The sequence below is a fragment of the Pongo abelii genome, chromosome 10 (assembly GCF_028885655.2).
Source record: "Pongo abelii isolate AG06213 chromosome 10, NHGRI_mPonAbe1-v2.0_pri, whole genome shotgun sequence".
In the NCBI taxonomy this organism is placed as follows: Eukaryota; Metazoa; Chordata; class Mammalia; order Primates; family Hominidae; genus Pongo; species Pongo abelii.
Genome location: NC_071995.2, coordinates 101466142 through 101483032, shown reverse-complemented (window position 1 = coordinate 101483032; position 16891 = coordinate 101466142). Strand labels below are relative to the sequence as shown.

Genomic DNA, 16891 nt, shown 5'->3' with positions numbered 1-16891 from the left:
AGACACAGAAAACATGGGGGCAAGAGGCAAGGGGATCTCAAAGACTTCTTTAGCTAATTACTCTTATTGCTATGACCAATAATAAGAATAATAAAACAGTAATACTAGCAGTTGGGAAGCTACATAATAGTAATTAAGAGAACAGACTTTGAAGCTAGACTCCCTGTGGCTGTGACCTTGAATAAAACCTTTAACCTATCTCTGTCTCAGCTTTCCCACCTGTAAAGTGGGCATAATAAAAGTGTCTACTTCACAGGGCTATTGTGGGGATTAGTAGCATATCTAAAGTAGCTTAAAAGAGTGTCTTACATACAGTAGGTCATATATAGTGTTAGCTATTATTACCATTATCACTGTCATTGTCCTTATCCTCCAAAGTTTGGAACAAATTGAGAGACAGATACAGGAACCATAGAGATGGTGATCAGAGGTCAGCTTTAAAATTGAGCGATTTAGAGAATGTGATATAGATGTGCACACAAATGGACTTGCTAATATTTTACCCCTTAATTAGGTAAACTTAACCTGCCAATTCATGGAGCATAGTCCATTGCATGGCCAAGAGCAGACTGGAATGACGTCCTGTGTGAGCAATCAAGAGAGAAAGAGCAGTACAGAAAGAGTTAAATTGACAATATTCATATTCTCTTCCCAAATGCTCCAGTCAGACAGGTCACTGCTACTCATGGGGTCGACTGTGTGAGGTGCAGTACAGAAGCTGGAAGCACTCTATCCATACTCTTCCCTTCTGGGAAATGAGGTACAAATTCCCTCTTCACTCTAGAAGCAGCAGAAGTAGGGAATAATTGTTCCACCCTAACAAATGGTAATGAAAGCTAAATTTATTGCATGTTTCCAATGTGCTAGGCTCTGTGCTAAGTACTTTGTATTCATTAGCTCTTTTTATTCTTGGAACATCTCTAAGAAGTATCTATCCACATTATGCAGATGAGGAAACTGAGGCTCAGAAATGGGAATTTACTTGATCCAGATCACCTAGCTAGAAAGCAGCAAGGCAGACATCTGAAGCCAAGTCTACCTAGTGTCAAAGCCTATGTCCCTGGGCAGCTATGTGTACTACTCCACTACCTGAAGGTCTCCTAGTGCCTCTGACTCAGCGGTGATGAGCTTTGAGTTTTCTTTCTTCTTTGCATCCCAGCTTGCACTGGTTTCCGCCTCCGACCTGTGGCTGGCCTGCTTTCCTCTCGGGATTTCTTGGGTGGCCTGGCCTTCCGAGTCTTCCACTGCACACAGTACATCAGACATGGATCCAGGCCCATGTATACCCCCGAACCGTGAGTATTGTCCTCCAGCTACCAGTTGCCAGGCACAATGAGCGCCATCTTTTCCTGCTGCAAGAATGAGGTTTGGGTTCATTGCTGGCTGGTCCACAGGACTAGTTGTCTAGATTGTTTGCTGGTAGTACTAAAAACAACTCATCTATTCTGGAGATCTGCTCCATCCAAGTAGATAGACCAGACTGATTGGAGATTTGGGCATCCTGTGATCCAGTAACTCAGAACTCCCTTGGCAGTGAGAATGAGAGATCCCAATCAAGTTCTAAAGTCAAAGCTACGAAGTTGCAAATAAGAACAGGAACAAGTGGCACCCAAGCTATCTCAATACCTCCTAAGTATACATCTAGATTACTCTTATCTTTCTTTGCCTAGATTGTGTATTGGATAGAGGTAGAGAATTGCAGCCATTATACTTCTTATTTGGGTGTTTCGTTATCCCCTTAGTCTGACAAAACTTATGCAACTTATAAACAATTAATAGAACATCCAAAATTGTTTTTCCTTGCCCATAAAGTTCATTGCTACAAATCCAAAAAGACCTGTTCCAAATGGACATAGCACATACAGTGTTAAATAAATGTAGGTTTTCTTCCCTCACTGCTGTCTGCCTCCAGACTAAGAGAAGAGCAGCACTGTTTTTGTTTTAGTTCCCAGTGGAATAGCTGAGCATATTGTATCTGCCCAGGGAAGTCAATATCAGGGAGAAGACAGGATGAGACGTGTTCATGACTCATAGCTCACTTAGGTATATGGGAGCATGTCCACAGGAATATTAGCTCTTCTGCCTGGTACCCCACTGGGCATACTCTTAAGACCCTTGGCTGCTGTGCCCTGCCCTGCACCTGTCTCTTATTTTTCCTTCCTTTTCTCCTTTTTACCTTGTACCCTGCCTTTTCTGATCCCAACCTCTGCATATCACTTATTCCTGGGAGAGGGATCATAAGCCTAAAAGAGCTATTTCCATTCTTTCTGCCCATTCCTCATGTAGAAAGACTGAGTCTGGCTTGGCTTAAACCTCCTCCCCTCCAAGCTCTCTGTGCTTTCTGTCTTTCAGTGACATCTGCCATGAGCTGTTGGGACATGTGCCCTTGTTTTCAGATCGCAGCTTTGCCCAGTTTTCCCAGGTAAGGAATGCCTTTTTTAGCCTTCCAGTTATAGGTCTGTGACCTGAATTTCTCAAATGAGTTGAGCCCAGGGAGGGGTCCTCATGCCCTCTGCAAGAGCGGAAACCAGGTACAGTTCTATGATCCCACCTGAAATGGGTGTGTGGTTCTGGGAAGCTAAATACCCATTTCGGAGATCAAGCATGGGGTTGGTGAATCACTCATCCTCTGAATCATATGTGTGTTCTTCAGTGTACTAATCTCATTTTTCCTGCTAGAGCCTTTCATCCATGAAATCCTCCCTGATTCCCATGCAGGAACTACCTCACCTTCTCCAGTCTCTTAGTACATTCCCCTCACCTTTTCAGGGCTGTTGCAACTTTCTACCTTGTCAGGCAGTTATTTGTGTATAGGCTTGAATTAAGTGAGGTGACATTTGCCAAGAATCCAATGCTGATACCCTGACTTAGAGTTAACAAAGAAAAAAAATGAGCTGAATATCTTATCACCATCATCAAAGCTGCAACCCTGCAACCTAGAATTTCATTCATCTTTCACAGTGGTTAACAAGCTCAAAAAAAAGCTTTCTTTTCCTTTTCTTTTTTTTAAGGCAAGGTCTCACTCTGTCACCCAGGCTGGACTGGAGTGCAGTGGTGTAATCATGGTTCACTACAGCCTCAGACTTCTGGGCTCAAGCAATCCTCCCACCTCAGCCTCCTGAGTGGCTGGGACTACAAGCACATGCTTTCATGCCTGGCTGAATTTTTTAATTTTTGTGGAGACAGAGTCTCACTACATTGCTGAGGCTGACCTCAAACTCTTGGCCTCAATCCTCCCACCTCAGCATCCCAAAGTGCTAAGATTACAGGCAAGAGCCACCACACCTGGCCAAAAAAGAAAGTTTTGGGCTGAGTAAAATAATGCTACTAATTCTCTCCAGGCACTGAGAGGCAGCCTAAAACCATGGTTTGGTAGCTGGGATCATGAGAAGGTTGAATGGTGTTCTGATGTACCGAGGCTCCAACCCTGCCACTAACCAGCTGTGTGACCTGGGGTTACATTATCAGCCACCCTGTGCCTCAGTTTTAATAAGTGTGGATCAGTCAAAAGCCCTCTCCACCAGTCATCTTCCTCACAAAGAAGCATGAGAATCAAATAGAATGACCTATGAGCAAATGCTGAGCCAAGTATTGGGATTTCAGAATAATGGGATTGTGTGTGAATTTAATGGGCATTTTCCCTCAGCTGGAATAAATAAACATTCCCACTGTCAAATAAAGAAGCTACCACTAAATATTTGAAACAAACAAACAAAAAAGTGGAATTTATTGCTTGCTAAGTGAGGGAAAACTGTACTTGTAAGATGCAGTCTCTCTAAACAAAAGAAAAATTACTTTTATGTGAAGTTTGGGGAATTATGGCGTTCAAAGATCATTGGACTTTTGGAAGTGGAAGTGTTTAGGGATTAGTTGAACTTTAACTGTAGAAGCATCACCAATGTCATTCAGAAGTGTGGTTACTGCTGCCAAGATATCTTTGATTGCTTGGGACAGTTTTAAAATCTGGATTTGTTACTATGGCCAAAAAACAATCAGATTTTTCCTTGAAGAATAGGAACCTTTTATTCTTACCACCAGAAGCTAGTTTACGAAGTCAGGGGCTAAGTGGCAGTCCTCCTTAAGCCATTTCCACTTTGGGGAACCCCACAGAAGAGTGGACAGTTGCTCAAGTCAACAAACAGGAGCTCCTGGGGCATCAGTGTCACATGATTCCAACTTTGATCTGGACAGTTCCAAGGCAGCAAGTCATGTTGAAAGTTTCCTGAGAACATTCCTTTTTGATCAGAGGCAGGACTTGCTTCCCACTACAGTACAGGATGGAGTGGGGCTGGAGCACAGGGAATGTTGGGCCCCCCTTGTTGTAGGCAAGCTCTAGGCTCACAAAGAATGGTGACTAAGAGAACAAGGTGCCATTTTGGTCTGGGATTTATCAGTGGTTTCTAGTTGAATTGAGAGAGCAGATCCAGGCTAAGAATTTGAATTTGGCTCACTCTAAATCAGAAAGTATTTTATAAGCCTAATCTGAACCAGGCTCTGGACTTGGCCCAGGGAGTGATATAGAGATGCAGACCATGTAGCTTTTTGCTTCAAAGTGGGCCTAATCGTAGTCTACATCTCTGTCTACACGCACTCCTCTGGTGATCTCACTCAATTTCATGGCTTTAAATACCATCTCTACTCTGATGATGGACACATTTACATCTGCAGCCAAGACTTCCATCCTCAAATTCAGACTTACATATTGAACTGCCTATTCAACATCTCCCCTTGGATGTCTGTAAGACATCTCTATCATCCTGTCCAAAACTGAGTTCTGGATCTTCCTTCTCAAACCTTCTCCAGCACAGCTTTTTCTATATCAGTTCATAGGAACTCTGCCCTTCCAGCTGATCAAACGATAAGCACTTTGGGACATTACCAACTCCTTTCTCTCTTAACCCCACAACCAATCTTTCAGAAAATCCTGTGTGTTCTACCTTCAAAATATGTGTAGAGTCTTCTCATCCTGGTGACTGCGGTAGCCGCCTCACTGGCCCCCTCTAGTGGTCTCTACCCTGGCCCCCTCCAGTCTCCTGGTGTCCTGTCTACCCTCCACCTCTCCAGTCTCCTGGTGTCCCGTTTACCCTCAACCTCTCCAGTGTCTTGGTGTCCAGTCTACACTCAGCCTCTCCAGTCTCCATGTGTTCTGTCTACACTCAGCCTCTCCAGTCTCCTGGTGTCCCATTTACTCTCAACTCTCAAGAAATGCAAGCTTTTGCACTGGCTATATGCTTGGCCAATAGTGTGCTTCCCTCAGATGTCAGTATAACCAACAACCCCTCTTCCTTCAAGTCTGTGCTCAAATATCACCTTCTCAGTGATGCTTACCCTGGAACCCTATTTAAAATCGAAGTCTCCCCTTGATCGCCTGGAGCTCTTAGTCACTCTTGTTTATTTCTCCTTTTGTTTCTTCTTTCCAAAGAACTTATATTCTTTGGAATATTCTACACTCAGCCTCTCCAGTCTCCTTGTGTTCTGTTCACCCTCCACCTCTCCAGTCTCCTGGTATCCCGTTAACCTTCAACCTCTCAGTGCCCTGGTGTTGTGTCTACACTCAGCCTCTCCAGTCTCCTGGTGTCCTGTCTACCCTCTACCTCTCCAGTCTCCTGGTGTCCTGTCTACCCTCTGCCTCTCTAGTGTCCTGGTGTCCTATATACCCTCCACATCTCCAGTCTCCTGGTGTCCTGTCTACACTCAACCTCTCCAGTCTCCTGGTGTCCTGTTTACCATCCACCTCTCCAGTGTCCCGGTGTCCTGTCTACCCTCAACCTCTCCAGTCTCCTGATGTCCTGTCTACACTCAGCCTATCCAGTGTCCTGGTATCCTGTCTACCCTCCACCTCTCCAGTCTCCTGGTGTCCTGTCTACCCTCCACCTCTCCAGTCTCCTGGTGTCCTGTCTATCCTCAACCTCTCCAGTCTCCTGGTGTCCCGTCTACACTCAGCTTCTCTAGTGTCCTGGTGTCCCGTCTACCCTCCACCTCTTCAGTCTCCTGGTATCCTGTCTACCCTCCACCTCTCCAGTCTCCTGGTGTCCTGTCTACACTTAACCTCTCCAGTCTCCTGGTGTCCTGTCTACCCTCAACCCCTTCAGTCTCCTGGTTCCCTGTCTACCCTCCAGTCTCCTGGTGTCCTACACTACCCTCAACCCCTTCAGTCTCCTGGTTCCCTGTCTACCCTCCAGTCTCCTGGTGTCCTACTCTACCCTCAACCCCTACCATCTCTTGGTGTCCTGCCTCTACCCTCAACTCCTACCATCTATTCTCACACAGCAGCCAGGAGTACTTGATAACACAAGTGAGATCATGACCATCTATCTGCTCATTACCCTGCAATGGCTCCTGTTTCACTGAAAGGAAAAACTCAAGCCCTAAAACATCTAAAAATATTCTATGTGATCTGGCTCTGGATCCCTCTTTGATATCACCTGCCACTGCCCCCTCACTAATTCTTCTCCAGCCACATTGGTTCCTCCGTTTCTTGACCCAAACAACACTGTCTTTTCTTGGGAAAGAAATGCAAGCTTTTGCACTGGCTATATGCTTGGCCAACAGTGTGCTTCCCTCAGATTTCAGTATAACCAACAACCCCACTTCCTTCAAGTCTGTGCTCAAATATCACCTTCTCAATGATGCTTACCCTGGAACCCTATTTAAAATGGAAGTCTCCCCTTGATCCCCTGGAGCTCTCACTCCCTCTTATTTATTTCTCCTTTTGTTTCTTCTTTCCAAAGAACTTATATTCTAACATAGTTATGTATATGTTCATTATTTATTGTCTGTCTCCACTAAAACTCACAAGATGTCTTTACTGATTTTATACACTGCCTGGCACATCGAATGAACTTAATAAATATTTTGAGAATGAATTAATGTATACAGTAGGAAAGACACATACACACAAGGCAGGCTGCAGTAAGTGCTGTAAAAGAGACAAAGAGACAGTAGAGAAATTCTGCAACAGAAGCTGTGGTGAGAATTAATCTATGACATGTTAGACTCTCCACCTATATATATGCCTGGACCGATGTCACCACTTATCTGCAGTCCTCCTGTGATGTTTCCAGGCTACATGATTAAGACTCATTTAACACTCCAGGAATGTTCTGCTGATGAATAATCACTGAGCTGGAGTCAAGAGAAGAAGCTTTAGATACTAACCGACCCTGTGACCATGAGCAAGTCACTTCACTTCTCTGTGCCTCAATTTCCTCACTTATAAAGTGAAAACAAAGGGCCAAGTGAGAGTGAAAGGGTCCCCCTGCCCTGGAGATCTGTGATTCTATGACATATGGGCAGGAAAGACTTGACACCACACTCAGGGTCTATGTGGGCCATTCTGAAGGCATCTGGCCACCCATCACCTTTTTATGGCCAAGTACCAGGTTGGTTCTGTGGGTGAAACTTAAAGATGGCCAGACACCAGCTACTCCAGTGACTGTTTTCCCCCAATTACAGGAAATTGGCCTTGCCTCTCTGGGTGCGCCTGATGAGTACATTGAAAAGCTCGCCACAGTAAGTCCCTTCTCTCCCTGGGTGGATGGTGGGAGTGCTATAGGCTATGGCCCTCAGGTCTTTGAAACTTTCCTACTCCCCTGGAAGCCAGGTTATCTGGGGAAAAAAATCAGAATGTGGTGGGTTACATTTGCACCAGTGAAACTTCACATTTTGATAGATTTCTCCTTAATAATTTGATTTTGAAATCAGCTACCTGAAGATGTTTACATCTCTTAAATTTTAAGCAGTATCTTGAACCCACCAACAGGCTGTAATAGTAGCCCTTGAAAACCCTTGGCATAAAGTGTGTGTATGAAGTAATCTGGATCCAGAGCTTTGAATGTGGAATGTTTACATCTCTACTTTTCACACCAGAGCATACATTAGGATCTTTTCTTTCTCAGACATGAGGGAGAAATGGGGGTGGGCTTTCCCCTTCTTGCTGAACACTTTCTTCTCCTGAGTATATCTGATGACACTTGTCCACTGGGGCTATAGAAGCAGCAATTCTGCATAGCAGGTGATTTCCTTCCTTCATACTCGTTTCTAATTTTAGTACATCTCACCCCAGCCACTAGCCACACTGCCTGTCCGGGAAGTTGAAAAATAAACATTTATAATTGAATTAAGGACTGCCAATGAGTGCAAATCTATTATTAAGATATATCAGTTTAGAAGCTTATGAACTCATTCCATCAAAAGGCTAAAAACTCCCAGAAGGTTATTTTCTCACTGACAGCTGCTTTCAGGCGCTGGACAGTGGGTTTTTCTTCCTCATCTCTAAAAATGGGATGCAATAGCTCATATCTTGCCCATCTCAAAAGCAACTAAAAATTTAACTATTTAAATTGAATTATTTAAATTTTTGTGAACATAGGTTTTTAAATGCCGGAGGCTACAGAGATACAAGGAGCGGCTTTCAAAGAAGTTACAGAGCTGGATAGAATTTCTCATTTCTACAAAGAAAATAAACTTGGAACGCAAAGCATCATGTTACCTGCCATAACAATATTAAAATGACTTATCACCAATTCGACTTCTCTAAAAAATTGTTACTGATTGAAAAAATGTTACTGATTGGTTGGGGAACAGTCCTGGATTCTTGCTGCCCATAATTTGCTGTGTAACTACATGCATGTTGCCTTACCTTCCTGGGCTGAAGACTCCTCACCTGTATGTGAGGAGGTCAGACTGACTGAGCTCTGACAGCCCTCCCAGGTTTAACATTTTCTAGTCCAATAAACAGATGTAACTAATAACCTACCCTTAATTCTCCAAAACTGTGACTGTCTCCAGCAGCTAACTGAGCTCTGGGTTCCTCTTAGCCCCAGAACCCCAATATTCTTTTTTTCAGGCCAACTCTCTAGGACATATTGAACTGTCAGTTATTGAAAGAAAAATACTTGGTTATTTGCATAAATGCAGTAGTTGACTTCAGAAACATCCCCAAGTTTTAGCATGGATGATGGGACATTCTCCTCACTGATTCTATCACTACCCAATCTGCTACCTCCCACTGTTGTGCCTGATGAGCTCTACCAGCTTCAGAGCATCTGAGGAACATCTCAGTCTAGTTGACATCACAGAGAAAAAAACAAAAGAGATGGAGGAGTTCCTGTTATATGGAGAACAAATTGTTGGGGGCCTCCTTTTGGGGCTTCTTAGTACCTCCTGATATTTTCCATCATGCTTTACATTCAGCCAACACTCGATTCAACAGGTGACTAGATAGAGTGAGACACAGGACACAGAGATGTGATCACAGGTCATGCTGATTCAGAGAACAAACCTGCACAGGCTTCTACCTGGGCAATCCTGTCCATGGCACTGGGGCAGTTGCTGCCTTCTCCTTCTTTGGGGTGTGCACTAGTCAAAGATCTCCAGAGAGAAAGAACCAGTGAGACATAGAGAAAGAGAGAAAGAGAGAGAGGGAAATCTGAGGGGGACTTATTAGGGGAATTGGCTTACACAGTTATGGAGGCTGAGAGGTCCCACGATATGCTGCCTGCAAGCTGGAGAACCTGAAAAGTCAGTGGCGTACATTAGTCAAAGTTCAAAAGCCTCAGAACCATGGAAGTTGATGGTATAACTCTCAGTCTGAGACCAAAGGCCTGAGAACTCCTGGGTGGTGGTTGGGTGCGAGTCCCAGAGTCCAAAGGCCGGAGAGCCTGGAGTTCTGATGTCCAAGGGCAGGAGAAACAGGGTGTCCTGGTTCAAAGAGAGAGAGAATACGAATGTGGCTTTCCTCTGCCTTTTTCTTCCATCTGGGATTCCAGCCCATTGGGTGGTTCCCGCCCACATTGAGGAAAGATCTTCTCCACTCAGTCCACTGACTCACATGCCAATCCCTTCCAGAAACACCCTCATAGACACACCCCAAAATAATGCTTTACTATCTATCCAGGTATCCCTTCATCCAGTCAAGGTGACACATAAAATTAACCATCACAGAGTGTGCTCTCAGATTGACTTTCCATTCCAGATTTACTGGTTTACTGTGGAGTTTGGGCTCTGCAAACAAGGAGACTCCATAAAGGCATATGGTGCTGGGCTCCTGTCATCCTTTGGTGAATTACAGGTATGACCTTAACAGGAACCAAGGATAGATTTGAAAGTGGTGGGTACAGAAAACCATTATTGTGCTTTCAATATTGTTGAAACCCTATTTGTATCCATTTTTATATGCAACCTGGGAACTCATTCTCCAGTGACTGGTGCCTTAGCAGCTATGATTTGATTATGGCTGTGGGTGTTACAGATAGAAATGGAATTGCAAGTACACATATCTCTGGGGAGAAGGGGCCTCCTGATTCCAAGGCTGACCTATGCATGCAGGCTTGTGAGTATGCAAACACATGCCAGAAAGTGTGGTTGGCTCCCACATCATCTATGGACCGCCTTACTTGAAAGTAATTGGAATGAATTACTCCTTTCTCCCTTGGCTGTAGGTTTTAGATGAGCTATGAAGGGTAGAACCTAGTATGTGCAAAGTAATTTGGCTCACAGCATTTGGGCTGTGATGTAGAAGGAATCAGGGTGAGATGAGAGAAGGGGCACAAATGGCCTATGGGATGCAGCAGGGAATACTGATCCTGATTTAACAGTGATAATAATTTTTCACTTGGGGCCTACAGTACTGCTTATCAGACAAGCCAAAGCTTCTCCCCCTGGAACTGGAGAAGACAGCCATCCAAAATTACCCTGTCACGGAGTTCCAGCCCCTGTATTACGTGGCGGAGAGTTTTAATGATGCCAAGGAGAAAGTAAGGTGAGGTAGTGACAAAGGTGAGCCACTAGCTCTGGGGGCCTCCTGACTGGTGCCACTCATCTGTGGGTGGTTGGCCAGGAGAGTGGACTCCAATGCCTACAGCAACTTTGTACCATAGACAGTTTCTCTCCCATGTTCTCCACCCTCCTTTTCTTCCGTTCTCTGTTGGAAGGTTGGGCATGCTGACCTTTGCACACACCCCTGCCACCTGGTCCCTGTTCAACGCAACCACCAAGTCAAGACACTGAAGCCTCCTGAATACAGAGTGGCCACAGAAGTCTCCCCACAAAATCAAAGAAGTCTTATAACCTAGGAAGTCCTTTCTTCACTTTCTTCTCCCAAACACCTACAAAATGTGCTTTGTCCTTTGTATCTTTACCCAAATTTAATCTCTATATGTCTTTCTCAAACCAACTTATTTCTACTCATCCCTGCCACCAGTGCTTCTGTAATACTTATTAACTTGTAATATATTACATAAGGTAAGCTCCATGAGGGTAGAAATTTTGTTTTCTATTTTCTGTTTTTCCTCCAGCCCCTGGAACAATACCTGACACAGAGTAAGCACTCAGTAAATAATTGGTGAAGGCATTAATCTCAGAGGCAGTTCAGCAAGAGGCTGATGGAGTGGTTCTGGGACTCTGAGACTGTTGGCCCTCTAAGTGCACAGTTCCTGCACCTAAGCAGGAGACATACTGGGCAGAGGGTCCACCTGGACATGAATATCCTAATACTCACTGTATGTTACCACTTAAAAAAATCTTATCAGTGATGGATGACAGGCATGGGACATACGGGCCTTTGGGAGTCTATGACACTGGGTATGTTAGCTTTCAACCCTATCTATGGCCTCTGAGAGGTCGGAGGAATGGAGGGGAGTGGTGATAGAATAAATGACTTCTCAAAGAAATCCACACTTTTGAAAAGAGAGACATGAGGGAGAAAAGAGACATAAGGGAGAAAGTCAAAGACATAAATGAACATACATCTTAGTCCTTCCTTTCTAAATCCAAATTCCATCCTCCCCAGACCCCTCACAAAGAAAGGTGAAAATTATCCTTTTGACAGCTCATTCACTTGCCTTACATTTGCAAGGTAAGATTGTGGGACAAGACAGGTCCAGCTAACATTTGTTTGAGAACCCTTTGGAATAAAGAGACTTCAAGGAGGACTAAGTTTCTTTCTTTTAAAATAGATATTCCTTAATTTAAGTCTACTATCTTTAGATAATTAAAGGTAAAATGCTGGCCCACAAATCCACTTGGTGTGGCCTAAAATGACTATTTCTCCAGCTCTGTCTAGAGCTCTCAAGTCCTTCTGGCTCTGCTTTTTTGGTTCTCTCCTAAACTGGGAGCCTAGCCTCCTTCCAGCATCATCCCCCTCTCCCTCCAAGGCTCAAGGTTTGGACCCAGGCATTGGGGCTTAGAGGCAGTGCTGATGAGCACCCTGTCATACCAAGATCACATTTGGGTGGGCCCTCCTGGAGACAACTCTCTAACCAGCAAGTGATCTGTCCCAGACCAGCAGGGAAGAGCTTGCCAAGAAACAGGCCTGTCAGTACCAAGGCCTCAAGGGAAACAACCATGAAAACCCCATTCTGCTGAGAAGTGGCTCAGAGAGTCAAAGAGAATGCTAAAGGACGGGGTTCAAAACAAGGAATCTGCACATCCCTTTGGATTCCCTCAAAGCATCTCAGCCAAGAGAAACCAATTCTAACCACTTGGGGTTTCAAGATTCAAGTTGTAGGCAGAGATGTGATTGACTGAGCATGGTTCACATTCTACCTCCTCGCCAGAGGAGGGCTGGCACAGAATACTGACTTCTGGACTGATACACACCTAGTAGGGTAGGGGTAAATCACCTAAAGCAAAAATGAGCTGCTTTATGGGAAGAAGGAGGAAGAGGTGCAGAGCAGGCAAAATCACAGATGTGCAACACGTGGCTCATGCCACCAGCTGGGCTGAGACAGCTCCTTTCAGACAAGAAAAGGTGGAAATATATACTTGGCCATTTGTTCTTCATGAAAGATAGCAACTAACACTCATGGGGCACTTACTCCATAGTATAAGAGCATTTGCTGCAACCCCCTGGGGCAGGTACTACTATTGCCCCAATTTTACAGAGGAAATTGGGGTACAGAAGAGTGGTCCCCTGTGCCCATGGTCACAAGGGCCATAATAGACAGAGGCAGGGTTTCAGCATAGGCAGCTTGACTTGGAACTTGGGGAGCCACTCTTGCCAAACTTGGAGGTCCCTACTGTCTCCCGTAACATTGTATTTTCAGTACAGCAGCTTATACGTTCACCAGAGGCCAACTTAGAAATTTGTGATTACTTTGCAACATCTTGTTAATGGTATTGTATGATGTCCCTCATAGAGGCCCTCATGGTGGATTTCTCCCAGATCCAGGAGTAAGGCACTGGGAAGGCAGGAAAGCAAAGGGTCCAGGCCAGAGTCAGACTGCCTGGGTTCCTTCCCAGCTGCATAACTTACTGACAGTATGGCCTTAGCAGTCACATAGCCTTCCCAAGCTTGTTTCCTCATCCGTAAAATGGGCATACTAATGGTGCCTTTCTCCTAAGATTTTTGTGAAGGTTAAATAAGGAAGGATATTTGTAAAGAGCATTGGGCAGTTAGAACTTAACATAGTTCTTGGTACATAGAAGGTACTCCATCGATGTTAAATTTCATTATTAACATAGTGCTTTCTTCACCACTTGAGAGCTATTTCCCTCTGCATTGATTGTCAAGCATTTCAGAGCTTTTTTTCCTCTATATAGCATTCTTTAGCTAGATTTTACTTACTCTTGATTTTATTTAATGATAGGAGTTTGTGGCTTTATTGTATTCAGTACTTTCATTGTAAGCTATCTCTGTCTTCTTGGAGCTAGGTGACTAAATAAATATGTGTATATATGTGTTTGTACATACACATACACACATGCAAAGTCTTCCCAAGAAGACTCACTAAAACTCCATTCCCCCTCCTCAGCCCTGGCTGTTGAAGACCCTCCTCTAGGGAGGTGTCCGTGTTCCTAAAAAAGAAGTAAAATGCCACTGAGAACTCTCTTAAGATTACCTTTCTCCAAATGGTGCCCTTCACTCAAGCCTGTGGTTTTGGTCTTAGGAACTTTGCTGCCACAATACCTCGGCCCTTCTCAGTTCACTATGACCCATACACCCAAAGGATTGAGGTCTTGGACAATACCCAGCAGCTTAAGATTTTGGCTGATTCCATTAACAGTAAGTAATTTACACCTCATGAGGCCACTCAGTTTCTCCGTAATAGAAGACTGTCTTTCCCTACCATCGCCATAGGAAAAATAATAAATTTATTGAAATATTTAATTAAGAAGAAAAGCACCTCCATGTAAGCCATGGGTTCACTGATGGAGAAGAACTTGACAAAAAGGTCAGAATTACCCTTGTGTCCTTTTTCCTTTGACCTTCCTAGATTCCACTCCACCTCCTACCATCATTCCACCTTTCCACACTTGGCCTATCACTGCCATGTTCCTTTTTCTCCTTCGCCTCTCCATCCCTTCTATGCAAAGTGTCCAGTTGGTATCACTCTGCCTGGTTCTATCCACTTTATAAGCTGTCCAGTGGCTCATCTGTTGGCCTTCCACTCTTCCTTCATAATGAGAATATTATAATAATTGCTCTTAAGAATATCACAGGGTTACCTCATTTATCACCTGATTATCTCTCTAGCCCTTCATACTCTTTTCCAGCAACACTGATCAATTTTTAGTTCTCATGCTCTTTCCTGACTCCTAACCCTTGCCCATGCAGTTCTTTATATTTAAAATATTCTCCTTTCCAATCTCATTTACTTGGTATGTGAAGACATGGCATAAATGGAAGGCTGCGTCACACCTTCATCCAGTGATCTTGCCATCTAGACTGAATTATCTGCTTAGACCATGGATTCTAAAATTTGAATGTGCATCAGAATCAAATGAAAAGCTAGCTAAAAATTAATAACTTTGAGTCACAGCCAAGGCTAAATTTACCAAATTTGTGATAACTCTTGGGAGTTTATAGAACTCAGGTGATTCTGACACTAGAGTTTTGTGTGAACCATACTATTACGTTCAATGATTTCGCTTCTTGAAGCATCTGCATATGGTAATGTAAAAGAGAAATGGAACAGCTAATGATTTGCCTGGGGAAAGACCTGTTAAGTCCTTCCCTGGGAAGTGACCTATGGAAAAGGGATGCTGATTACATTAATGGCTCTGGCATTTTCTAAAACATGCAAGTACTTATACCATAATGAGGCTGTAAGCTCCTTGAAAGTTGGGGTGGCATCCAGCTCATCCAAGAAGCCCACTTATCCCCTAGTGCTTTTCACTGAGGACACTTGAAGAGTGTTTGTTTATTATGTAAGTGGCCCATTTTGATGGTGTTTTTCTTTGTAGGTGAAATTGGAATCCTTTGCAGTGCCCTCCAGAAAATAAAGTAAAGCCATGGACAGAACGTGGTCTGTCAACTGTGAATCTGTTGATGGAGATCCAACTATTTCTTTCATCAGAAAAAGTCTGAAAAGCAAACCTTAATTTAAAATAACAGCCTTAAATCCTTTACAAGATGGAGAAACAACAAATAAGTCAAAATAATCTGAAATGACAGGATATGAGTACATACTCAAAAGCATAATGGTAAATCTTTTGGGGTCATCTTTGATTTAGAGATGATAATCCCATACTCTCAATTGAGTTAAATCAGTAATCTGTTGCATTTCATCAAGGTTAATTAAAATTTGGGACCTGCTTCATTCAAGCTTCATATATGCTTCGCAGAGAATTCATAAAGGAGTATGTAAGGCTAAATGTAAAACACAAGACTGTCATTAGAATTGAATTATTGGGCTTAATATAAATCGTAACCTATGAAGTTTATTTTCTATTTTAGTTAACTATGATTCCAATTACTACTTTGTTATTGTACCTAAGTAAATTTTCTTTAAGTCAGAAGCTCATTAAAATAGTTACAAGCATTGAACTTCTTTAGTATTATATTAATATAAAAACATTTTTGTATGTTTTATTGTAATCATAAATACTGTTGTATAAGGTAATAAAACTCCGCACCTAATCCCCATAACTTCCAGTATCATTTTTCAATTAATTATCAAGTCTGTTTTGGGAAACACTTTGAAGACATTTATGATGCAGCAGATGTTGACTAAAGGCTTGGTTGGTAGATATTCAGGAAATGTTCACTGAATAAATAAGTAAATACATTATTGAAAAGCAAATCTGTATAAATGTGAAATTTTTATTTGTATTAGTAATAAAACATTAGTAGTTTAAACAATTTCATTGTTTCAGTTATTTCCTGGAATGAAATATTCCTCTCACTGCCTTAGAAATACATTAGCTAGATAATTTTGTAACATGAGAAAATGGCCAGAGGCTCATATCTCCAACCCTTTGCAGGGACTCCTTGTGACACTCAAAGTCATGCCTGGACAGTCAACAGACTTTGACTTTTGTTGATTGTGTATTTGCCATGAAAACATGAATATCTGAGAAGCAGTGGGGAGAAAAAAAACAATGTCTTTGAAGCTATGATTTGAAATTCTCATACTACTTTACATTTTATTTTGGAAATAGTTAAGTCTTAAAGAATTTGCAGTGTTTCTTCGAGTTTAGTTCTCAGAACAGCTGTAGTATCATCAACAGCAAATTCTGGGTACCTTCCCAGCTCCACCCAATTTGAATCTCTGAAGATAAGGCCCAGAGACCTGTATTTTTAAGTACCCCAATTTTTTTTTATTATTCATAGCCAAATTCTATCAGGTACATTCAGTTTGAGAAAACCTGACTTGTGGTGGTCAGTCTGCCACTGCCAATGATGTCAATGTGGATAAGCTGTTTCCCTTCTTTAGACCTCAGTGTCACTCTAACAATGAGGGAGTTAAACTTTATAAACCAAGGTCCATTGCAGCCTTGAAATATGATTCAAGTGTTCATATGTGTCTTTATATAGCTATTCCTGATCCACTAATGGGGTGTTACAATACCTGCTTACCTATGCCAGCTGGGAGGAAAGAGGAATTTGCTGAATGTGTCTGAAGTTTCATTGTTTTGAAGTTGGAATTTTATGCCTGTATCTATGTTT

The 16891-nt window shown here is 42.9% G+C and overlaps 1 protein-coding gene across 4 annotated transcripts in view; it reads left to right on the top strand.

The window, feature by feature from the left end:
• PAH (phenylalanine hydroxylase) overlaps positions 1 to 16078 on the top strand; it is a 121905-nt gene extending 105827 nt beyond the window's left edge. For 3 of the 4 annotated variants that reach the window (XM_024256069.2, XM_054526294.1, NM_001131499.1), the window contains 7 exon segments: positions 1160 to 1295; positions 2353 to 2422; positions 7456 to 7512; positions 9977 to 10072; positions 10629 to 10762; positions 13890 to 14005; positions 15187 to 16078. In XM_024256069.2, coding sequence (XP_024111837.1) covers positions 1160 to 1295; positions 2353 to 2422; positions 7456 to 7512; positions 9977 to 10072; positions 10629 to 10762; positions 13890 to 14005; positions 15187 to 15230 — 653 coding nt within the window. In that variant the 3' untranslated portion in view covers positions 15231 to 16078. 4 annotated transcript variants of the gene reach the window in all.
• Positions 16079 to 16891: the final 813 nt, after the last annotated feature.